The 25,518-nt window shown below is 36.4% G+C and overlaps 1 protein-coding gene across 3 annotated transcripts in view; it reads right to left on the reverse strand.

Annotated features, from left to right (window-relative positions):
* Positions 1-25,265, reverse strand: part of YAF2 (YY1 associated factor 2) — a 70,082-nt gene extending 44,817 nt beyond the window's left edge. The window contains exons 1-3 of one of the 3 annotated variants that reach the window (XM_038577328.1): positions 25,107-25,265; positions 24,590-24,715; positions 1,102-1,173 (exon numbers count right to left, since the gene is read on the reverse strand). In XM_038577328.1, coding sequence (XP_038433256.1) covers positions 1,102-1,173; positions 24,590-24,715; positions 25,107-25,132 — 224 coding nt within the window. In that variant the 5' untranslated portion in view covers positions 25,133-25,265. Of the gene's footprint in view, positions 1-1,101; positions 1,235-24,589; positions 24,716-25,106 lie in introns of all 3 variants that reach the window. The other 2 variants (XM_038577329.1, XM_038577331.1) reach the window with 2 other exon arrangements.
* Positions 25,266-25,518: the final 253 nt, after the last annotated feature.

The raw sequence follows: 25,518 nt of genomic DNA on the forward strand, positions 1-25,518 counted from the left end.
AAAAAAGCCACTTTAAAAAAAATGGCAAAGCATAAGCACCAAAGCATAAATATAACAAGTACAGAAGTAAGACCAAAAGAGAAGAAATTAAGGCTGGATAAATAGGATAGGATTGGAGTAGGAAAGGCCTTAAGTACCCAGCAAATGGATGAAAATTCTGTAGAACAGTTTGAATGGAGCACCACTACAGGCTCTTTACATGTTAAAAGTGCCCTTTTAGAGGGATAACCTGATAACAATACAGAATAAATGAGAGAAACAAGAAGCAAATAATTCTGTCCAATTCTACTATGCCAGTTTAATAAACTGGTACTTGTGGAAGCAGACACTCACAATGGACTAACTGTGCCACCTATATCACTTTAATAAGTCCATATATTATGAACAAGGAAGTGGTAAATAAAACTGTAACACACCCTCAATTATTTTCTAAATATACCTACAATGAAGTTAAAAGGTACACTGAAAACTGTATCAGTAAGAAGTCCTAGTCAACTAATTTAAATTATTATTTTGCTGTTTGATACTACACCAAAAGAATTTGGCAAAATTTAGCATAAGCATAAGTTTTACAGTGTTAAGTATTTACTTCATATAAAAACAACATCACAAATAAAGGAATTTTCAAAATAATCCAACACACAGCTTCCTTAAATTACTTTAGAAGTACTATACTATTTACCAAAAGGTAACAGACATAATTATTTTATAAACAGCTATTATATTATACTCATTCATATACCCATTAAGAACTAGGTATTTATCATCCATACAATAAATTCCATAATTTACACCAAATTTACAAACTGAAGTTATCTCAACTTTCTTCTTTGTAATTAAATTCTTTCTAGAGAGAAGAAATGTGAGAAAAAAAAAAATCTAAAGTTTGTGAAAACTAGATTACTCACCAGTAACTTGAGTTATCCTATTGGGTCTTTTCCCTCACAGATCCACCTCTCTTGCCCTTCTGTCCAGCATGAGAATCTTCCTGATGGACATCCACTGGAACTGAGGGGGCATGCAGTACAGACGTATATGTAAGAAAGTTGGGGGGAGGGGATTTGGGAGATGCTAGAGACATGCTTCAGTACACTTGCTTACCTTCCTGAAATTGGAAATTTCAACGGTTCCTTGGTCCTCGAGGCATTCACAATAACTTCAAAGAATGTGGATCTGTGGAGATTACCCAATAGGAGAACTCCAGTTACTGGTAAGTGATCCAGCCTTTTCTTCTCTATCAGAATAAGAAGATTAATTTTATTTGAGATTATTAATACATGTAGAACTACAGGGGAAAGGGGTGTAAATTCACCAGATAACTGTATATGCATGCCCCAAAGTATACACAGAAACAATTTGCTAACTAAAATGTCAGCAGAAACTTCTGGCACTATCAAAAAGAGAAGGAAAAGAAAATAATGATTTGAATGGCTTCATTTCTAAATTCCCACTATAATGGCAAGTACATTTTAATATACAAAAATATCAGCTATCAGACTATTTCATTTTGCTGAAACAACACCATCACTTTTTAATATTATACAAGGATAATTAGTTGATCAAAATATGCCATTTCTTAACTAGCCAGTGTCATTAATATTCACCAAATCTGGTGTAGAAATCACAGTAAACTAACAATCTATAAGAATTCAGATAAAAAGCATGAATACAATTCCCTTTTATCACTCAATAACTCTTTTTTAAAAAAGATTTTAGTTGAGAGAGACAAAGAGAGCACAAACAGGGAGAGGGGCAGAGGGAGAGAGAAAGGGACAAGGAGACTCCCTGCTGACCAGGAAGCCAGATGTGGGGCTCCATCCCAGGGCCCTGGGATCATGAACTGAGCTAAAGGCAGACTTTTTACTGACTGAGCCACCCAGGTGCCCCAATTAGTCTTTAAAATAGCCATTTGTCACCTATAAGAAACCAAGCACACACACATATAAAAGTATGCCAGGCCACTAATAAAGAATAATGATTTTAATTTAAATACTTGTACAAAGTAGTACAGTCACAGTTTTAACTGTTATGCTTTTTAAATAATTGTCTAAAAAATGGTCCTGTCATTAAAAACAAAACAAAAAAAAACCCTGACTTCTAACAAAAGGAAAAAAAAGGTCTCCTCAAAAGAAATATCCTATTACCCTTAGCTCCACACATATTAATCAGGTACATGTTCACTTTTAATGTACTACAGCAATGATGACTTCAAACTCTAGTTCCTGTTGAAGATACAGGTATGTTTCAGTAATACTCCTCTCTCTTACCATTATGCTGGCAAATAATCAACTACCACTTTTAAGAAACAAGGTTTTTATGGTTCTTAATTCCATGGAAAAAATCAAAGATAATGTATAGCTTTCCCTTTGTTCTAAAGATTTATTTACTTGAGAGAGTGCACAGCATGGATGGTCAGAGGAGGAGAGAGAGAAAGTCTTAGGCAGACTCTGCACTGAGTGCAGAACCTACCACAGGGCTCGATCTCACAACCCTAAATTCAGGATCTCAGCCAAAACCAAGATTCCGACGCTTAATAGACTTAATAGACTTAATAGACACCCAGGCACCCCAGCTCTTCCTTTGTTTTAAAAGTAAATAGGAGAAAATGGCGTATAAACTCATTACTTGGGACACCTGGGTGGTTCAGCGGTTGAGCGTCTGCCTTCGGCTCAGAGCATGATCCCGGAGTCCTGGGATCGAGTCCCGCATCGGATCTCTGCATGGAACCTGCTTCTTCCTCTGCCTGTGTCTCTGCCTTTCTTCTGTGTCTCTCATGAATAAATAAAATCTTTTAAAAAAATAAACTCCTCACTCAACAAAAACAAATTAAAAATGTAATTCTAATGAAAATCTTACATTTCATTCTTGCCACATTTCTGTTTAGTAAAGGTTGACAGCAAACGTCCAAGATTTTTGCTAGATTCCTACTTAATTTGAAGATATAAATTGTCTTGGAAAAAGTATATGCTTTTCAAACTAAATCGGAGTTTTAAAAAAATAGTAATTATTGCCTTTGTTTTCAAATGACCCAGTCATACAAACAGGGGCACTATACAGACCTCCATTTCTAACTATAATACAGAGATTAATACCAAAAGGATCTCTTAGTTAACTTTTCTAGATTCCTGATTAACTTCTATTACCTGAAGAATGAGCAAGTAGCTGGCACAAAGGTCCTACATGTTTGGATTGATAAAATAGATACGGGTGCAATAACTCAAATATTCTATCCTTTTGGTATTAAGCTAGAATAAAAAATGTCACTAGGAACTGAATAATTTCTGATTTTTATTTATAGTAAATGCAGTTTCCATTTAGACTCTGATTTAAAATAGAACCAACTGCATAAAGTAATTTAAGAAAATTAAAATCTCTTGAAAATATTTTAAAGTAACCAAAAGGGTCACCTAGAGACCAGCACACAAAGCTGTTTGTAATCATGCCATAAGCTCAACTAAAATGGATTTTTATCAGAAAAGCTTAGAAAAGAAAGTCCAGAAATTAGAATGCTCTATTCAAAACTATCTTGTGGGAGCGCCTGGTTGGCTCAGTTGGTTAAACATCTGCCTTCAGCTCAGGTCATGATCCCAGGGTCCTGCTTAGCAGAGAGCCTGCTTCTCCCTATCCCTCTGCTGCTCCCCCTGCTTGTGTGTGTGCATACCCTCTCTCTCTCTGTCAGATAAATATTAAAAAAAAAAAAATTAAAAAAAAATTTGTCTAAGTTCTAAAAATTCAACACTCATCCACAAAAAGCTACTCCTTAGTAATTAAGTACCAAAATCAAGCTTTTTAGTAACAAAAATCTACTCCATAAAACGAACCTGAACCTGTGAAAAAACTGCTCAGAAAAAACTGTGGTAGTTAACTTTCACTTCCAATACTACCCACTGGTTCAGACATTATATTTTGGCTAAAAGCAATTTAAATCACAACTGATTTTCATGATTCCAGGAACTTCACTGTCTAAATCTTCATTTAAGATTTAAAATTCTAATGTAAGGTATTATGGTTGTAGCAGGTTGCTCAGGGTAAATCCTGGGCTTAGAATCCTATAACAGCACAATAAAATGCAGTATTATACACATAATCACACATATTTAAGTGACATCATTGATTGTTCATATGTAAACAAATATGGGGGATGTGTGTTTATATTTGAATTGAGTCCATTACAACTTATTATCCTTATAGTCCCATGATATACTACCCTTAAAGTCCCCAAATTATAAATACCATCTCATTTCCTAATTAAAATATTCCTTTCCCTCATTTTATCCACTACTTCCCACTACAGCAATCCATAGAGAAAAAAACAAAACCAGTACTATTTTCTCGTTAACATAAATTAACTTAAAATCAAGATGGCAAAAACTGTATTCACCAGTAAAATAAGGATAACAACAGAATCTAGTTCGCGGGGCAGTAATAGGAGTTAAGTTAATGTGAATAAAGATTTAGAAACAATGCCAAGAACCTAACTATACATCAAACTGTTGACATAACCACCCAGAAATGATTTTCAAATGATTTTACACAGCTTTACAGGGGATATAGTCTAAGGACTATAAGGACTACATAAAGAAACTCTAAACTTACAGATCTATTGTTTGTTATTAATTTTGGTACTATTATTTTGAAACCATATTCTTTATACTACAAGATAAAATAAGTTATGTTACTGATTAGGAATCACAATTTACAGCATAACAGCTATAAAAACATGTTAATAGGTGCCTGGGTGGCTCCTCTGGTTAAGCGTCTGCCTACAGCTCAAGGTCATGACCCCAGGGTCCTAGAATCAAGTCCCAAGTCGAGTTCCCTCCTCAGTGGGGAATCTGCTTCTGCTTCTCCCTTTCCCTCTGCCTCTCCCTCCTGCTTGTGTTCTCTCTCCCAAATAAGTAAAATCTTAAAGAACATGTTGATATTAAATTTGAATTTCAAGTACTACTATACACTTGTGATTAATTTTTAGAAATACATATAACTTAGAAATAGTTAACACCCCAGGCAGCAATTAGTAAGTAAATCACTATCTTTATCACACCAATATACAAATTATATATGCTAATACTACAAAATAAGGCATTATATTAGATTTACTCTACTAAAAAGGTTGCTCAACTTTAAAAGTTGCCAGAAACATTTATACAAATTGTTTTCCATGTTTCAATACCTGATTTTTATAAGCTAGAATTATACAACTATTGACAAATTTTAAAATGAAAGTATGAGAAAACCAGTATTTATTCATGTTCTTGACTGACATTTGATGGTAAAGATACTAATACTCAAATTGATTGGAAGCTAAAGAGGAAGGATGATAGCAGGTAAGATCTACCTCCCTAGAATCTGTTTTGGACAGAAAAAATTTCTTATTTATTTTATATTTTGAGTCTCCTCCATAAGCTTTCCTTCTGAGAAAGGATTCTGCAACAAAACAATAAAAAGTTTGCAACTTAAAAGGATGGTGCAGTGGACAACCTCTAAGATGGCCCACAATGATGTCATCTCCTCCAGGTATGCAAACCCTTCTGTAATCTCTTCCACCTGAGTATGAGCTGGATTTAGCGACTCAATTCTAAGGAACAGAATTTAGCAGATGTAACAGGGTACCGCTCCCAAAACTATGTTATAAAAAGACTGGCTTCTGTTTTGGGGCCTCTCACTCAGATGCCTTGCTTTGGAATAAACAAGCTGCTATACTGCGAGCAGCCCCATGGAGAAGAAGCTAATGTCACCAAGAAATTGATGTCTATGGCCAACAGCCAGAGTCCTGAGGCCTGCTGACAGCCATGGGAGTAACTTGGAAACAGGTGTTCTAAGGCTTGCTGACAATCACATGAGTGAGCTTAGAAACGGACCCTCTCTCAGTTGAGCCTGACACCCTGAGCCAGAGATAAGCTGCTTCCAAATTTTCTACTCAAAAAAAAAAAAAAAAAAAAGAAAAGAAAAGAAAGGAAAGAAAAAGGATAAGATAATAAATGTTTATTCAGCCATTTTATTTTGGGGTAATTAGTTACACAAATAGGTAACTAATACAGAAAATTTTACAAAGTAATTAGTATTAAGCTAAAAGTGATAAATCAAATGCCAATTAGCTGTCTCAATGGGAGCTTATAGAAAAATAATACCTATAAGTTGATGGATGGGGTTCCAATTTTGATTTGGTTCTTGGTTTTTAGATCCAAAAATTCAACCTAAAGCTAAAGCAGATGTAATTCAGTGACAGAATTCTATCACCCAATTTCACCAAACTGATTAATAAATCAGAGCATTTCTTTCCCCGTTATCAACATATCCAGGCAGGGCCAAAGCATTAACAAAGACTTGCATAATAATGCACAGTCTAAGTGTGCAGCAGCCCTGGAACTGGTTGCTGTGTCTACAGGCTACTTTTTCTACTTGAATGATGTTAAGATCTAATTAATATAAAGAAAACTATGTTACCACAACCCCAGAATAAAGTACCACTCCAGTGACCATCAAGGAGCATCTCTCACTTCCTACCACCTCTTGTACTACGCTGAATATTGACCAATTGCCCAGGGCTATAATGCTGTGTGTTTTTTTACATCATTTTATGTTCTACTCATTCTTCCTAAGGATACCTTCCTAATCACATTAATTAATCTTTTTTAAAAAAGATTTATTTATTTACTCATTCATGAGAAACATAGAGAGACAGAGGCAGAGACACAGGCAGAGGGAGAAGTAGGCTCCTTGCAGGGAGCCCGATGTGGGACTTGATCCTGGATTCTGGGATCACACCCTGAGCCGAAGGCAGATGCTCAAACTCTGAGCCACCTAGGCGTTCCACATTAATTGAGCTTCAATAATATTTTGCTCTTTCTAATTTAACAGATACTGTAGGTCCCTTAATTAAGCACATTCTATAAACCAGATCTTAAAAAGGTATACTTCCACTGACAGTTAAAATCATCTATTCTTTATAGGTTCTAGTCCAAGAAAACATTTTCCTGATCCTAGTCCAAAATGTCAGGAGCATTATATGTAATACTTTATACACCAATTATAGTTAGCATCCAAGTTAACACACAAAAATAACAGCCAATGGTACTCTCAATGCCAACAATTATGTCATCCTGAAAATGAAGACTAACCTTTCTTTACTCTGTAATTATTTTTTTTCTCAACTTTTGATACTAAAATTAATCTGACTAGCTTCTAAGGGCTGCATTAGTTTTCAAATCAATTCTTATTAATTAATCTCTAAAATGTGTAAGTGTATTTTCTATGTGAAACGGATTTTTACAAAACAATGGCAAATTTTTTAACATAAATTCCAATACCGTCTGAGGTCAACAGTGATAGTTTTCAAACTACTGCCAATAACTTTGTTATTTAGCACTCATAAAATCTGAATCATGAATCACATCAAATCCAATATATCCACAGATGACTATTACTTTACAAACCAGACACAGTTTTATAAAAAGTGCTGTGATTTGCTTGGTTAATCAGAGTGCTATGATTCATTCCTTCTAAAAACAGAAGAGCCTCTTCAAACCATACATGCTCCCCTGCCCCCAATTATGCCATTACATTTACTTACCACTTGAAAAATCCATGATACCAAGACAGACCCAATTTTTTAAATTAAGTCTATTAATTTCTGTAGCTACAATCAAGAGCTACCTGTAAAAGTGCAGGCTTAATGACAGATTTTACTGAATTAGAGCATTCTTCTTTGAGAAATTTTACTCATCTCCTAACCTACCAATATTACTTTCTTTATTTAACCAATATATAGGACTACTGTTGCTTTCATGCAAAGTTTAGTACAAGCACTACGCAGGATCATTATCTTGTTATAACTTAAAATATAAATTTTCACACTGTTAAACATTTACACAGAACGCAAGGGAAAAATTAAGGTTCTATCTGGTCAAAGGCCATTCAACATGGCTCACCACATCCTCTCCTTCTGAAAAATCTTTCCTGTTTCTGTAACATTACACTCTCCTGGGTTTCCTTCTCCCTATTTCTCTTTCTCCTCCATTTCTTTCTTAGTCTTGGTGGGACGCAAAAAAAGTAGTTGGTTGTTTCTCAGGTTTCTGTCCTGGGTTCTCTTTTCTCATGCTCTGCAGTCTATTCTCTCCCTGATGATCTGTCTTACCTACTCCCATAGCCTCAACTCAATCATATATGCTGATGACTACACCAAGTATATATTTATAGTCCTGTTCTCCTTCATAATAAGTCCCACATATCCAACTGTCTCACAGATCTTATCTCTTAGATTTCCCTCAGATACCTGAAATTCAACGTACCTAAAAGTGAAATACTATCTTTCTCCAAAACTGTCCTCCTTATTTCCTACCTCAGTGAAAAGCACATTTATCAGCTGCTTACTTTAGCCAGAATCCTGGGATTTATCTGGGATTCTTCCCAAATTCCTACCTCCCCAAACCATATCCATCCATTATTCCATCCATCCATCCATCCAAGTCCTATAAATTTTCTCCTAAATATATCTAGAACCCAGTCATTTCTGTCTCCCATTGGGATTATCCTTGTTCAGGCCCTACTCTCTCTTCCAGAGACTATTGTCATGGGTTCTACTAAATGGTTTCTCTGCCTCTAGTTCAGAGTCAACAAACAAGTAAGCATGACATAAGACAAAATGGTATTGGTTGTGGCTTAAACGACACATTATACTGATGGCAAAAGGAAACATTTTTTAAACTGCTGAAAAAGTTGAATGTGAAGGTAACTTTGGTTAATACAAGTTCTTTTGTTCAAGTAAAATGGGCATGATAAAACATACTCCATCTAACACACAGGTTCATGATATAAAATACTATACAAATGTTCCTTAGAAAACAAGAAGTGGAAAACAGCTTAAAGCAGCAATCAGATAAAAGATAAAGAGCCTTTGCAGTTAAGCATTATCAGTACCTATGCAAGACACAGTGACAAGCACTGCGAATGTTTATTAATATTACTTACAGTTATCATCATTATTAAATAAAAACTATGCTAAGTTCCTTGCATCATTTATCACATTGAATCATCACCATAAAATCATATAGTTATATGGCTATAAATGGGAGGGTGGGGATTTAAGTTGAAATATGATTCCATGACAAATGGTACTGCTCTCCAGGAGATTATAGTCCTGGGAAGGAGAAAGAAACAGACACAAAATGATTTCAACACACTATGGAATTATAATCATCACATTTCTGCATAGAACGCTTCAAGAGTAATTGAAAGGACATTCATTTTGGCCAAGAGATAAAGAAATGTTTTTGAGATGGTATCTGAGCACTCATAAAAACTAAGAAAGAAACTGTGGAGGACAGGAGAGTGTGAGTTAGAAGAAACAGCGTAACTTACCAGATGACAAAAGAGGCCTAAAAAAGACTATGACCATGCTTTCTGACAACTCAATCCTGGAAACAGATTTAGTCTTTACCTATGGCAAACAGTAAAAAAATGCTGTTTTTAACTGTTCAACTCTTAAGTCTATTTACACTGCTTACCAGTATTACACTACCAAAGTGCTTTATGGATGGTAAAACTTCTACTGGCAAGCCCCCAAATGTTTATGTGACAAGCCGTATCAGGTTACTAGGAAACACATACATACACGCGCACGCACACACGCACACACACACACACACACACACACACACACACACACCCTTGCAGGCAAAAAGTAGGGTAGGAAAGAGAAGAGGGAGATAGGGGGACATAGTGGGTAGGTAAAATTATTCCTGAAACAATTTCTGGAAATCTTTTAGCAGGAGACTTATTCTTATGCTCTGGTTTTGTTAGAGCATACCTGAACCCACACGCTTGACAAAAGAGACTGTTATACCCCTAATGGATATCTTGTATTATATCACCACTTGTGTACTTGATTGTTTTAACTAACATTTTTTGAGGACTTACTATATGCCAGGCACTGTGTCAAGTATAAGAATCATTTCATTTAATCCTTACAACCTTATAGATTAGGTAGGTGCTATTATCAGGTCCATTTTATAAACATTAAAACTGAGGCTCTAAAAGTTGATTAACTTTCACAATGTCACACAGCCAGGAAGTGCTGGGTGAGACCAATATTTAAACCTAAACAATGGGGCAGCTTGAGTATTTCAGCAGTTTGGCACCCCCTTTGGCCTAAGGCGTGATCCTGGAGACCGGGGATTGAGTCCCGCATTGGGCTCCCTGCAGGGAGCCTGCTTCTCCCTCTGCCTGTGTCTCTGCCTGTGTCTCTCATTAAATAAATAAATAAATAAATAAATAAATAAATAAATAAATAAATAAATAAATAAATAAATAAATAAATAAATAAATACCTAAACAATCAAGCTCGAGAGTCCACATTCTTTACTACTATAGTATATAACTGCATAGAACTCTGAAATATTCAAATATTTTTTTGCTTTCATTATACTGAATACACATAAAAATTTAAAACAAACATGCAGGTGAAAAAAATAAAACTAGATAAATTTTCCTGCATTAAGAACATGAATACACAATGAAGCCCTTCACAAGTAGAAGATGGCAAGATTACAATTAAAATGTCAATTACCAAGGAATAATCCAGAAAAATGCTATGTGATCAGAGACATTAAGCTTATGGAAAATTGGCAAAGAAGGAACACTAACCAAATGTGATAACCACATTGATACAGATAACGGAATAGCCTTATTAATTTTACCAAAAAGTATAATTTGATGACATTAGGAATTTAACATTTTTCATCTATAAATTATATTTCTCATTACTCATCTAATGAATGTATTATGCAGTTCTAGGTTTTACCAGCCTTGGTCTTTAAAAAAAAGAGCAAAGTGTCTGACAAGATGGGTGAGAAGAAAGGAAAGATCTAGGGAAGGAGGGAGGAAGAAAATGGTTTTCAAGAAAGTTTCAAATCTACCCATCACTACACTAAACTTATTATAAACTCTTGCCTTTGAAATGTGAAGCTAAGAAGTTCAATTAACAATTAGCTTAGCCTGTGCTGAACAGAAGACTGTAAGTGCTAGAAGGCTAAATGGATGGAACAGGGCAGTGGTTTTCAACAACAAAAAAAAGTTGATAGCAAAAACACCTTTCAAAAATAAAGAATTAAAGAGTTAAAAAAATTAAAAGAAATCCTAATCAATAAAGTGCATAAGGGCACAGATGATGTGGCTAGAGTGGAGTTGTGGGACAATGGAACCCCAGTTGCTCCTATTGGCAATGATGGGGACAATTTCATAAGACTTCAGGGCTACAATCAATACAATGAAAAACTTGTGGGTTCTTCTGAGGGAAGGCTAGCTCATTTCTACCCCCAAGAAAACTGATATTTGATTCTAACTGGCAAGCACATCTTCTCCTTACTCCTACAACTTGCTCTCTCACAGGTTTCCAAACTTAACCCCAAATTAGATATGTGGATGAAGGAATGTATCGCTGTGTATGGACAGCAGAAACAGGCATAAGAGGGAAGAAGTGTTAACAAAGGAAGCACTTTTGGACATAAGAATTCATGAGGGAAGTGTTGGCCAGAATGGAAGCACCATAAACAGAAACATCCACACTCACATGCCTTGTATACAAATGCACACCCACATACCCACATACATGCAACCTTGCCTACAAAAACACACGCACCCCCAAAAGAAGAAAGCCCTTTGGAAAAAGCAGTGCAAGTGGAATGAATACCTCAGAACCTTGCCTGTCTCACTACCTTATGCTAAAAAAAAAAAAAAACTAGAGTAGTGCTTCTCAAATTTTAATGTGCATATGAATAATCTAGGGATCCTATTAAAATGTAGGTTCTGAGTGGTAAATCCTTGCTGGGACCTAAGATTCTGCATTTCCCTTTTTTTTTTTTTTTAAAGGTTTTATTTAAGTAATCTCTACATCTATCATGGGACTTGAACTCACAACCTTGAGATCAACAGTTGTGAGCTCCTCCAAATAAGCCAGCCAGGCACCTCCAGATTCTATGTTTCCAAAAGTTCCCAGGTGATGCCTATGCCTGTGGTCTTTGGACCACACTTCAATAGCAAGGGTCTACAAAACAGTATGCCCCCAAAGAGTTCTGTATTATCCAGAAAAAAACAAAACAAAACAAAACCCAGTCAAGTAAGATTAAGAACTGCTAAACTAAATAAGCTAAAACAAGTTCTACTGTAGACTTCTCAGAACTTTGACTTTATTAAACTCCAAGAAGATAGGATTCACAGTATTTTCCAAACTTTTTTAGCTTGTTTTCAAAGAGCATTCCCTAGGACTGGCATTTGTGAAGCATGGAGCACAGAAAGAACCAAGGCAAAGTGAGAGCTGTCTTGGGTCAGAGAACTCCCGATGTAGAAGTCTCCTCCTTTTCCCCATTCTTCCAAAGAGACACCTCAACTTCCACTTTTAAATCCTAATATCCATGGAATTTAAGAAACAAAACAGATGAACATAGGGGAAGGGAAGGAAAAATAAATTAAGATAAAAACAGAGGAGACAAACCATAAGAAACTCTTAACCCTAGGGAAAAAACTGGGTTGCTGGAGGTGGGGGTGGGAAGATGGGCATTAAGGAGGGGCACTTTGATGTAATGAGCACTGCGTGTTATATGCAACCGATGATCACTTATCTCTACCCCGAATCCACACATGTTCACTAAATTCAATTTAAATAAATAGATAAACACTAATATCCACCTGTAAAAGACAAAGTAAACACACTTTATAAGTAGTGATCTCTGGTTGGAGAGATGTTATAAAGAACATTTCTATTTTCCTTCTCTTTAGGATCTTTAATGAACATGTAATACTTTTATCATCAGAATGAAAGTTACTGGGCAGCCTGGGTGCCTCAGCAGTTTAGCGCCACCTTCAGCCCAGGATGTGATCCTGGAGACCCCGGATCAAGTCCCATGTAGGGCTCCCTGCATGGATCCTGCTTCTCCCTCTCTCTCTCTCTCTCTCTGTCTCTCTGATGAATAAATAAAATCTTAAAAAAAAAAAAAAAAAAAGAATGAAAGTTACTACCTCAAGAAAAAAAATAATTCTATCCCCCATGTTCAAGTTATTTATATTCACTTGAAACAATTACTTTATTCAGATTTACTGAACAGATAAAACCAAAAAGATTTTCTAGTAAAGGAAGAACTGCTGGCAACCTAGAAATGAGTATTAGTGAGGAGACTTTGGGCCCTGGGGAGACCAAAGATAAACAGCAATAAAAAAAAAAAAAAAAAAAAGGATGGAAAAAGATGAAAGAAGGCCAAAATAACTTTGCCTTCTCTGCAAATGTACCTAGAACTCTTCTTGAGCAACCACCTTGCTGGCATCAAATATTTGCTACTTGCTACTCTTAAAGGTTGATCTTCCCTAGTATATCCTACCATGTATAAGAGTGTGCACAAGAACCCTCATCAGACTATAAAACATGAAAAAAGTGGTTTAATTTATGTCTAAAAATTGCCAGTGGGCTGCACAAACTTTTTTTCATTCACAATCATATACACACTTATAGTCAAATTGGTTATTAATTATACTATTAATGACTTATTGTGTCACCAATAAAAGAGGGAAATGATATTTACAGGGATTTTTTTTTTAAGAAATACTATTATATCAAAAAAGTCAGTATATACAGTACAACAAATGTTACTATAAAAGACATCAAAATGAAGTTTGTTAACATTTGTTCTCCAAAAACATTAGTTAATATAAGGACTGCCATTTTGTTCTTCACTTATACTGCTAGCCCAGTTTTAACATAAATTCTTATATTAGTTATAAGAAGTGGTTTAGTGTTAGAAATTATCAAGGTGTACAGCACTAGATCTAGGTATACGAAATTTACAAGAAGAAATCTTTAAGAAGTTATTTCCTAGCAAATTTAAATGTTACCATAGCAAAGTGATAAAAAGAACTGGAAGTCCAAATAGCTGAATGTAATATTAACCACCTATTGACTTACACAAAGTTACAATCTTTCCAGGCCTGTTTTCTTACATGCTAGGAGGATACTAGGTTAGAGCCTTGAGTTTCAACAAATAGAAAAGACCTCACCCAGCAAATTGCCATGCTTTACCTGGCAGTTCTCAGTATAGCTGCAACAAGAATCCTCTAAACTAAGCTGAAAATTTCAATCAAGAAGGATTTGCAAACAATAGTGGCCTCAACCTATTTCAAAAGTTTTAATACCAACATGTTTACCCCAAACCTCTCAAGATCTTTCCTCTGAAGACAATTTTATCCCTCTACTATTAAGGTTTCAAGTAATAAAAACCAGTCTGTCTCAGGAAATGACTAAACACCATGGAAGCTCTTGAAAGGTTCTTTCCAACTCTAAAATTCTCAGTAATTCTGTAATTTCCCATAATTAACAATACTACAAAATGGAGTGCCTACTGAATCTTCTAAAACAGATTAGCATAGATCATGTAACAAAAGGTAGAGATTTTAACCATAAAAGCTAATAAACAAAACACTGTTAGTATTCAATAAATATTCGTTAAATAAGTATTTTATTTTCAAGATCACAATGACATATTTTACAAACGTGCAATATCACTAAAATTACAAGCTTCAAACAATGATTTAAGGAAAATGTGTCTTAAAAAAAAAACCATCACCTGTTTCATTAAATCCTTGAATGAAAACTTGATACCCCACAAAATGCTAATCTTTCTACCAAAATATGCTAGCCCTTTAATGCCTTAAAGAAAAGAGGAATAAGCAAAGAAAACCTTTCACTCAAATAGGATAGTTTCATAACCCTCTTTATCAGAGACAAAAGGATGAAAAGATCAACCGGTAGTCAACCTGCATTTCAATCTAGGCTCTAACACTAAATCTGTGATTCGATGACCATCTTCCTCTCTTCCATATCGGGTGGTCTGAAAAGCAAATGGAAGGCTATACAGGAAAGCATTTCTGAACACAGAAAATCACTAAATGAATGATAAAGAATTTAAAGATACTGCTTTTACTGAATTCCTACCCCCAAGAAACCACCAATAAGAACAAAATTAATTTTTTAGCAATACATTATATTCTTTAAAACATATACCTTAATAGTAATGGCTACCATTTATGCTATGTGTGAGCCATGATGATAAGGCTTTACAGAAATTAACTCATTTAATTTTCTCAACAATTCTTAAAAAAAAAAAAAAAAAACCCAAGTAGCACAATGAAAATCACTGCCAACATAATAAGACAGCTGAGAAATAGATGTTAAATTCAATAATGTAGTCCCATTATAAAATTATATTATTCCCAAAAAAGATGGTTTCTGGGATTATTAAATATATATGGAAAAATTCAACCTATACCATCCTATGTAAATTGTCACAAATAATTTTAGCCCTCTGAAATCTTTAATTATATAACAATTATCTTAAAAACAGCAGTTCATTTTAAAATATTTAAAAAATATATTAATATACATATTTAGATACACATACACACAGACCTATACAAGGAGAAAAAGAGGGTTTTATTTAGCAGTGACATGGCAGTTTCATTTGGCTTAAATTTTTTAAGAGAAAGGTAATCATTCAAATTGGAAATTTGCCATGATGTTAGAATAACACTTTACCAAAAGTACCTGACTCATGATTATACCAACAACTGATTTCATTCTTAACTTGAGCACAGGACTTCTCCAAAAACTAGGACTATGCTGGAAAATTAATTCTAAATTCCTTCTTCTTTTTACCCACCGGCAAATACTATTTATCTGTCTTTGCTAGAATTCAAACTCTCAGAAGTTGCAATGGGGTCTCATCCCACAATTCTACAGTCCTAGCATATGGTACATGCTTATCAAGCATATGCAGAATTCTAGAATTTTGTTCACTACCATTCACTTCTGATAATTCACACATGTATATATGAAGGTTCTTTTCCAAGTAATGACTTACACAACTTGCATCAGAATTCCAACTTCTTCAAAGCTTACATATATATTTAAAAAAAAAAATCAATAACTTTTCCTTTCTAATACATATATTCCTCTCTCAATAAACTTTTCCTGAATACCTATTATTTCTCAGGCACTCTGTCAAGCATCTTTGAAAAAAGTAATGACAAGCTCACATTTCCCTTACACTCATAGCATAACAAAAGAGCAAATGCATACATGGAGCGCAACTATAGTACATTAAATGATATAATGAAAATAAGCATCACAAACTAAGTGACTATTCAGATTCTAAAACAAGAATATAACTACTCTCACAACTTTAACCAACCCTCCTCTTTCTGGATAATTTGTCCTCTTCATGAGAAAGGTACAAATTAAGCCTCAATTTATGAGGAAATGCTGAAGCTTAATGAAGATCACAGTCAGAGGTATGCACAAAAGACACAGAAAGGAAGGCATTTCAGATGGGTCAAGGAGAATAGATACGTGAACTAGGTTTTAAAGAATAAGCAGTTAACTATGTAGGCAAAATGATAACAGAATTGTAGAAAAATATCAACTCATCCTGTTAGTCTGACTCTGGACAACTGGAGATAATGATGCACAAGATGAGGGAAAATCCATTATTTCTTTAATGTATGTCTAATCTCTATAGTTGGACAGGTGTCTGCTAATTTATATAATTGGTTTATCTTTAAAAGTAACAAGTTCATATGTAAAAGATTATCTCAATCATAAGGTAAAAATTAGTTCCATTAACTTTAAATGCAACAAATTCAAACAAGTGCAAAAATCTGAATTCTAAACTATTTTTCAATCAAACAATCTCAAATACAACAAATCTATGTTTAGTATATTCTAGTTTTTAATAGGCCCTCAATGTCAACTATATAACTTTAAAAATCACTCAAAGGAGAACTCACAATTCAGTTGAAATAAAATATATTTCATAATATGCTGTACTCTGACGACTTCAGTAGTTTCGTTCAAAGAAATACTTTTCATTTTAGCTATACTATGCAAATTTCAATAATCTGAATTAACAAGACCTACATAAGTGGTTGTGAGATAATAAACATAACAACTTTCTAAAGTTATACCATAAAAATGCACAATACTATCCTTAAAATATAAAACTAATATATTGCTGCTGTATGTTAGATTAAAAATGATAAAGCTAAAAATGTTTCAAAATTGAGAGGCAAATTGTATTTACTTGCATACATACATGTTTAAGTATTTGACAAGAACATAGTAATAGAAAAAATACATTTAAGAGATGGCACTGAGTTCTTTATGTTTACATCTCAATCTTCAAAATAATCACATATTGTGTTAAAACATTATTGTGTTATAAAAATGCTATTTCCATGTTTAAAGATAAAGAACGGAAGAATCAGGGTCACTCATCTTAGTTACTAGTCTAACTGTAAACACTTGGTTTAAATAAAACGGCAGCATCAAAATACAAAACAAAATTGTGAAAAATTTTTAAAAAGTAATTCTAAAATATATACCTACACATTATTGACAAAGAAGTCTGGTAACATAACATTCTCACAGTCTTAAAAGTTATTGGGTGGTGACTGCCTGGCTCAGTTCAAGGAGCATGTGACTCTTGATCTTGGGTTCATGAGTTTGAGCCCCATGTTGGGTGCAGAGGTTGCTTAAATAATTAAGCTTCTTTAAAAAGGTATTGGAAAAGCAATACTAGGTGTCAAACAGCAATAGTAAAATTTAAAGGAATGTTAGCTGAAAAAGTTTAAATGACTATAATGTTCCAAGTATTTTACTAACTTCTGGAGATTAAACATCCAGACAATATTACCACAACATGGTGGTTCTCTAGGAATAATTACATATACATTTACATAGATTGAATCAATAAAATAGGTGAGGTGAGGAGGTTATAATCCCAGAAGGATTTAAGAAGGGCCATCTAATGAAAATACTTGAGTGCTGATGCAACATTAGATGGGTTGGAATATGCAGCAGGAAACGAGGCTAGCAAGGCAGTTCGGAGAATGAATATCACATTCAGGAGTTTATTAACCTTTTTCAATAAAGAGATCTTTAATCACTGGCGATCTCTCTCTCTCTCTCTCTTTTAAATAAAAGGACAAAATCACACAGTTTCAAAAAACATACTGAAGATAATGCAAATAGCATTGTGAAGAGGCCAATTTGTCGTAATTCATGAAAGAAATGACATGGGCTTCTAAACTACAGCAACATAAATTGGAAAAAAAGGACAGATGTGAGAGACAATCTAAAGACAGGACATGAGGAATGATGATGAGTTAGAAATCAAAGTTAAGACAATGATAGTTTCTGGCTTGGATTCCAGAAAGTTTGTGCCACATACAAAGTGAAGTATATAGAGAAGCCAGGATACCGTATGCAGAAATTGATTTCAGAGATGTACAAGAAAAACTAGAAACAAATCATGTTAAAGACATCAAAAGGGGAGAATTTCAATTTTTAAAAAAAGGCTACCAACATCAAATACTATGGAGGTGACAGGGAAACAAGACTGAGATTAGGCCACTGAGTTTAACAAGTAGGTCACTAGGTTATCAGGGAGATCTTACTCAACAAAGGATAAATGAAAGGAAAAGAATGCCCCTGAAGTAAATCTGTTGGATGTAGAAACCCAAGCTAGTAAAACCCTACACCAGCAGTTCATAACTTTTTGGTCTCAGGCTCTCTGTACATGCTCAAAGTTAAAAGAGTTTTTGTTTATGTATATCTTATCTAGCAAGAAATAAATTACTATATCAGAAATAAAAAGTTAAAATTTAAATATACATTAATTCATTAAAAAATAAGTCACATTTTAATATGATATTTTTATTTTAAAAAACCCTGTATTTTCCAAAACAAAAGTAATTTCGTGTCAAGAGTAGCACTTACATATTTTTGAAAACCTCTAATATCTGGCTTAACAGAAGACATATGGATGTCATATCAACTTCTGCATTCAATTTGTTGCAATATGCTGGTTCAGTTCAAGAATATGAAGAAAATCTGGACTCCCACAAATATGTAGTTGAAAAGGGAGGAGTATTTTAATAGCCTTTTCGGATAATTATGGATATTTTTCTTTGATAAAAACACACAAGTAGTTATTTCTCAAAGGTTAGTTGAAATGTGAAATCTGAAACCACATAAACAAAATTTTCATAGTAGTACCTTAAAATCCATTGGTTTATTTTGTACTTTAAAAGGATTATCTATGCATGGTTTTGTAACACCAAACATTGTTTATTAGAAAATACTGGTTCACTAAGTTATGCAGATCTTCCAAATGTAAACAAATTTCAGATAAAATACCAGAAATTATGTTCACTGATACACCACCTGATTTTATCTTTCAGGTACTGGGAACTATAGTGGTTACATGTTTTCAAAAATTCTAGTTTTCACTTGAAAGCTCAATTTTTATCACTGGCAATAATTACTATCAATTGTTTTTTCCTTGAAGTGACGGACTCACTGTGTTCATTTTCGAAAAAATATGTTACATATCCAAGTCTGAATAGCCATACTTTGCCAGACATTCTTTCAAGTAAAAATGATGTTCTATGAAAAAAAGTAGCTAGTTCTGCTTGCAACTCAAACAACTACACAAACGCTTTCCCTTGAATCAACCACTGTATTCTGGTATGCAGCAGAAGTGCTTTACTTGTACTTCCCAGTTCATCAGACAGTATTAAAAAATACACGAGACTCCCTAAAATTAGTAACTTTTACTGCTTCATCAAGGGAATACATCCTTAAGTGAAACTGGCATCACTTAAACTTCACAAACATAGTAGTGAAGATTATGATGAATATAGATAGCAATTTGGTGCCACTGCTTTGGTTCATACTAAGCGGCCAGCAGTTTTACCCATCCTTGCCTTTACACCACCACTGCAAGTGTCAACACAGCAGAAAGGGCAAATAACGTCTTAATATGATTATGAAAATATTTTAGACCTTACAGACTCCCTAAAAGGGTCTCAGCCACCCCCCAGGGTTCCTCAGATCACACTTTGAAAACCACTAATCCAACCACTAATCTCTTGAGGAATTTCTCTGTAAACAATGAACCCCTGTGACTACTCTAACTCAAGATACCGAGAGGAAAAACGAACCAATCAACCTCCTAGAATAAGGAGTCTCTGAATGACAACAACTATGTGGTAGCTGGAAAGGCTTCTCATAGACAGGTAAGGGGAGACTGGAGATCTCTGCTTTCTGAAAAACAACTGACTTAGATGGTCAATAATTTTTTTCTCCCATTCCTACACCAAGAGTAGGGGAATCTATGACAAACCTCAAGTCAGAAGATGGAAAACAAATATAACAATGCTACTGAAAAGATTTTTATCAGAAAATTGGGATTTTTTAAAGAAAAGTTCTTCAAAATGTAAATCTTAATCTACTTCCATTTTATAAAAGCTGAAATAATTTATCTTTTTTATGAACAGTCAGATCCTGACCACATTACTGTTGTTATAAACACTACTTGTTTTAAATGAGAAAATTTCCATCTCTTTGAGTACACATAATTTACTAATACTTCATGTACAGAATTTGATACAATTCCAAGTGTTTCTGATTTGACAACAAAATCATAAAATCTTACAAAAGAAACAAAGAAACATCTATTTGCTTGCCATTTTATGTCCAATATCTATCTAGCTCAGCTCTTGCATAAAATAAGATGTTCAGTAAACACCATTAACATTGCAATAGTTGAAATGGGTAAGAACACAGGTCTCCGGACAACTAGTACAACTCGTACTTTATGAAATCTATTTCACTGTTCTCTAGAACAACATCTCAAATAAACCCAAGGGAACTATTACAACTTATCCTGAGAAAATACAACATTACCTGTTATACTTTACATCTGAAAGGCCACTACAGACTCAGTGTTTCATATGTTCTCATTTGGATCACATTTCAAAACCAAAACAGAGAGCTTCATCATGCTCATTTTTAAATATGTGCCATCTGAGCCAAGCAGTAACTTCTATTCCTACTTTGAAGAATTGGCAATAACCACTTTAACTCAATCATCATACACTGACTGTGCTACTCTTATACACACTATACTAAATTTTCTCTGATGATTCAGAATGGTTCTTTATTTCCTAGTTCCTAAGTGTCTCGTAGTTGAGACACTTACTGCCTTATAAAAACTTGAGATATAAAGACCAAGAAGACTGTATATAGTACCTTTGATATTAATTTATCACCATAGCTTTTTCTTTTTTAAATGTTTCCTGTCAGTATGACTTTTATCATTGATTCTCTCACAAGAGCACAATGTAGAAAACTTCAAGTACTTGAACTATCTAGTTATTTAGATTCTGGATTAAAAAAAGAGATTAATCAAATTTAAACTAATTAAGGCCAGCAAGCACAAAACTGAAATTCAATCATAGAACTGGCATAAATGTAAAGAATATAAGTGATCAATTTAGGAACTCAAGCTACCTCAAATCACGTTTCATTTTAAAATACCATTATGAATATGACCTCATTTCATTGCATATAGTCATTCTGCAGAAAAACGTGACCTACCAAGAATACAGCCAAAGAAAATGGCCTTCTGTTGAAATATAAAGGATTTGAACTCGATATTCCTTAAAGTGGGATGTCAGTAAAGACTTTGGGAGGAGACCATGGGCTCCATCTTCTCTGGAGGTTTAAAAAGAAAAAGACTTTTCGAATGTCTGGGATGGCTTAGACTTGGCCTCACATTGGGCAACTTCCAGACAGAATCAGTTCAAAGGTCATTCTGACCCACCCAATTCAAGTCCCGTAGGTCAGTCACACAAACGAGTCATTAGCAAACTGCATCTTCTGCTCTGCCACCATCCAGGGAGTCCCTGCTTTGATAATTACCAACCTTACCCATGAAATTACCCTAACTGCTAATTAACGTGTCAGTTGTACAGAATTATTTCTTCCAGCTCCTGAAACTTTTGCTTCTCACTAGCGTCCTTTAATCCTGTTTTTCTAACATTACCAGAGAGGGAAACATTTTGTGGTACAGTCAGTATCTGCCCTCTTAACAATGCCCTGTTCCGTTATTCTATCCAAACATGGATTCCACTCTGAATTTCAGAAACAGTGGCAGGAAAAAAACAAAAAAACAAAAAACAGATAACACAGAAATTAGAGCTCTGAGGTTTAACTTAGGGCCAAAATCAAAAGAGAAGAGACAATTCAGAGAGAGGAAGGAAGAAGCTGAGAGGGTCGTAGTGTAGAACACTTACTTTTAGGAACAGAGTGTCCCTTAGACTTCTGGTGAGTTGCCCAGAGCCTCTTCAGTTTCAATCCAAATGACAATGCTTCTCTGAGTCCTCCTCAAGTAATGTTTCCACCACTAAAAAAACTGGATCTACAAGAGCTCAGATGTACTGGTAAAAAAATATCAGGGGCCCCCATATGGGCCTGAAGCCTCTTTTACACTAGGCCCACTTCTCTGTCCGGGGCCAACTCCCCTGTGCACTATATTCCTTCTTCTTCCAGGTGCCAGGTATTCAGCCTGTTTCTTCTCTTCTGAGCTGCCACCACCTACTCTATTTTCTCAGGGTTCCTCTAACCCCAAGACTGGCTGTGGAGTAGGACAACAGCTTCCCCCCTTCCTTGCTGTCCCTGCAAATAAACATATAGGCTCTTCTAGTTTCAGTATTTTTTCTAATGGCTACAAGAAAATAGAGAGGGAACAACAAAAAGCAACAACATCGTACCAGAGATTAAGATTATAAAATAATTGTCTCCACTTTAAAAGTCCCTGCCTGGAAAAACCACATTTTCTGAAAATTGCTTGAGTGTTTTAAGAAGCACAACGTACTAACATAGATATACAAATATATTCTAAACCAAATCCAACCTTATATAAAAAAATAAAGATATTCTACTTTTCAAAATACTTAAAGCACGGGTCCAAAAATTGTTGCCATGTTCACTTTAGCAAATAGGTGCTTTTTTTTTTTTTTAATGGTCTATTCTATTTCTTGAATTTAGACATTTTAAAGTTTGCTTCTTAAAGGATATCATGAAAAATGCTCTACATATTTTATCCAATGTAAATGAGATTTAATATGTAAAAAGCATATTAGGATCCATGAAAAGACAAGTATGTGAAATGCAGCTAGCTTCTAACTAAGCAAATCTTAAAATTTATTTCCAACCATTCTGCCTCTATCTTTAAAAAAAAAAGTCATAAATTGTTGTAAATGGTGTTTTAAAACCTGGTTATCTCGTTTTTAGGATTCTAACTTCTACCGAATATATAAATCTAATGTCAATACCAAATAGGCCTTTTTTAAAGCAACAGTCTATCACATCAGTATACCTATACCCTTGAGTTTCTAACAGACTATTTTTTAATATCAAGGCACATGATATCTAAATATTAGCTATAAATCCCATGCTTACAATAAATTCCAAGGCTACTTTCCTATAAAGTGGAAGGAACTCTGTAACGAAGCGTTGGCAGATCAAGAACGTCAGACTTTGAATTTCCTGTATGATTTTCTTTATCCACTTAATCCACTAAGTGGTTTGTTTTTTTAAAGACTGAGCTATTATACTGTAGGCCTACAATAAAATAAAAACTGAAAATAGGCAGAGATCATTTCATCTCATTTGTATAGCCTAATAGATTGCCATTTCATCAAACTAAAAATACTCAAGATACTTTCAGTAAAAAAACAAAAAAAATGTGTCCCTGTGACCGGGCTCACCTCCAACTATTTATAAAATCTTAGAGAATAAGGTTAAAAATACTAACCGAAACGTTGATCTAACCGTTCCAGACATCTATATATAAAATACAGGAAGTTCAACCTATTGTGTATTCTAGAATCAAATACTTTTTCTTTCTTTGCTTTTGGAAGAACGAAATTAAATTCTACCTTTTGCTTTCTCCAGAGTGTCTCATGGTTGGTTTTTTTTTTTTTCCCCCTTTGATTCCTAGAATCAAATACTTTTTCTTTCTTTTCTTTTTTTTTGGAAGAACGAAATTAAATTCTACCTTTTGCTTTCTCCAGAGTGTCTCATGGTTGGTTTTTTTTTTTTTCCCCCTTTGATTCCTAGAATCAAATACTTTTTCTTTTTTTTTTTTTTTTTTTTTTTTTGAAGAACGAAATTAAATTCTACCTTTTGCTTTCTCCAGTGTTTCATGGTTGGTTTTTTTTTTCCCCCTTTGATTCCTAGAATCAAATACTTTTTCTTTCTTTTCTTTCTTTTTTTTTTTTTTTTGGAAGAACGAAATTAAATTCTACCTTTTGCTTTCTCCAGAGTGTTTCATGGTATTTGTTTTTTTTTTTTCTCTCTCTCTCTTTGATTCCTACACACTAACACAACAATGCAGCCAACATTATTATACCCGGAATGGGAGGCCGGCGGGGGGGGGGGGGGCATCACACCCAGCGATACGAATTACATCGCAGGAGCTAATGCCTCGCCTTAAATAATTTATTCTCTCTTGGCAGCAAAGTAACGTTCCGGCCTCTTCAATTACCGCTCGCCGCAAACCGCGGCTCGGGGCGCGATCAACGTGACCCAGTTCCTGTCGCGGCCGCCACCTCGCTCCCGCCGGGGCTGCGGTGTCACGGGAGGGGCGGCCTCCGCAGGGGCGGGGGCGGCGACGGCGCGCCGGGCAGGCCCGCGACTCACCGGGTGGAGGTGCCCTTCCGCACATCGCACATCATGCACTTGAAGGCCTCGGCGCTGTTCCGGAAGGTGCAGACGCTACAGTCCCAGTAGCCCTCATCCGAGGACGGCTTCGGCTGCCGCTTCGGCCTGCAGGACACAACCCGGACACGACGCGGCGCGGGGTCACCGGCAGGCCGCGCCCGGCGCTCGCGCCCCGCCCCGCCCCCGCCCGCCCCAGGCCCGCGACCCCGCGGCCCCCCGCGGCCCCCCGCGGCCCCCGCGCCCCGCGCCTCCCCGAGCCCGAGGGAAGCCAGCGAGGGGGAGGGCGCGGCCGCAGTCGCCGCCGCTCTGACACCCGCGGCCGCCGCCATCGCGGCTCCATTGTGGGGCGGCCGGCGCCGGCCCCTCACACGCGGCAGCGGCAGCGGCAGCGGCAGCGGCGCCGCCCCCGGTGTGGCCCCGCAGCCCGGGCGGCGAGCGAGCCGGGGAAGCCCGGCGCTCGGGCCCCGCCGCCTGCGCACCGCCCGGGCCCCGTTACCTGGTGGGGCTCTTCTTGTCTCCCATGGCTTGGCTACCGACGCACGCCGAGCTCGCCGCCGCCGCCGCCGCTCTGTTTGTCAATAAGGAGGATAATAAGCCGGGGCGGAAGCGGGCGGGGGAGGAGGAGGAGGAGGAGGAGGAGGAGGAGGAGGAGGGAGGGAGGAGGGGGCGGGGAAGGCCGCAGCGCCGAGCTCGGGAGCCGCCGCCGCCGCCGCCGCCGCCGCCGCCGCCGGAGCCCACGCAGCCTCCAGCTGTCGGGGAAACTCCTGCCTGGGCGCACGTGACCCGCGCCGGCCAATCAGCGGCGGCGCCGGAGACTTCAAACGCGGCCAGCGCGGCCCAGCGCCCGCGGCCGGTCGGCGGGGGCGGCCGCCGCCGCAGCCTCCCCGCCGGGGCCGCCGCGTGACCCC

Source organism: Canis lupus, chromosome 27, assembly GCF_011100685.1.
Source record: "Canis lupus familiaris isolate Mischka breed German Shepherd chromosome 27, alternate assembly UU_Cfam_GSD_1.0, whole genome shotgun sequence".
NCBI classification, from domain to species: Eukaryota; Metazoa; Chordata; class Mammalia; order Carnivora; family Canidae; genus Canis; species Canis lupus.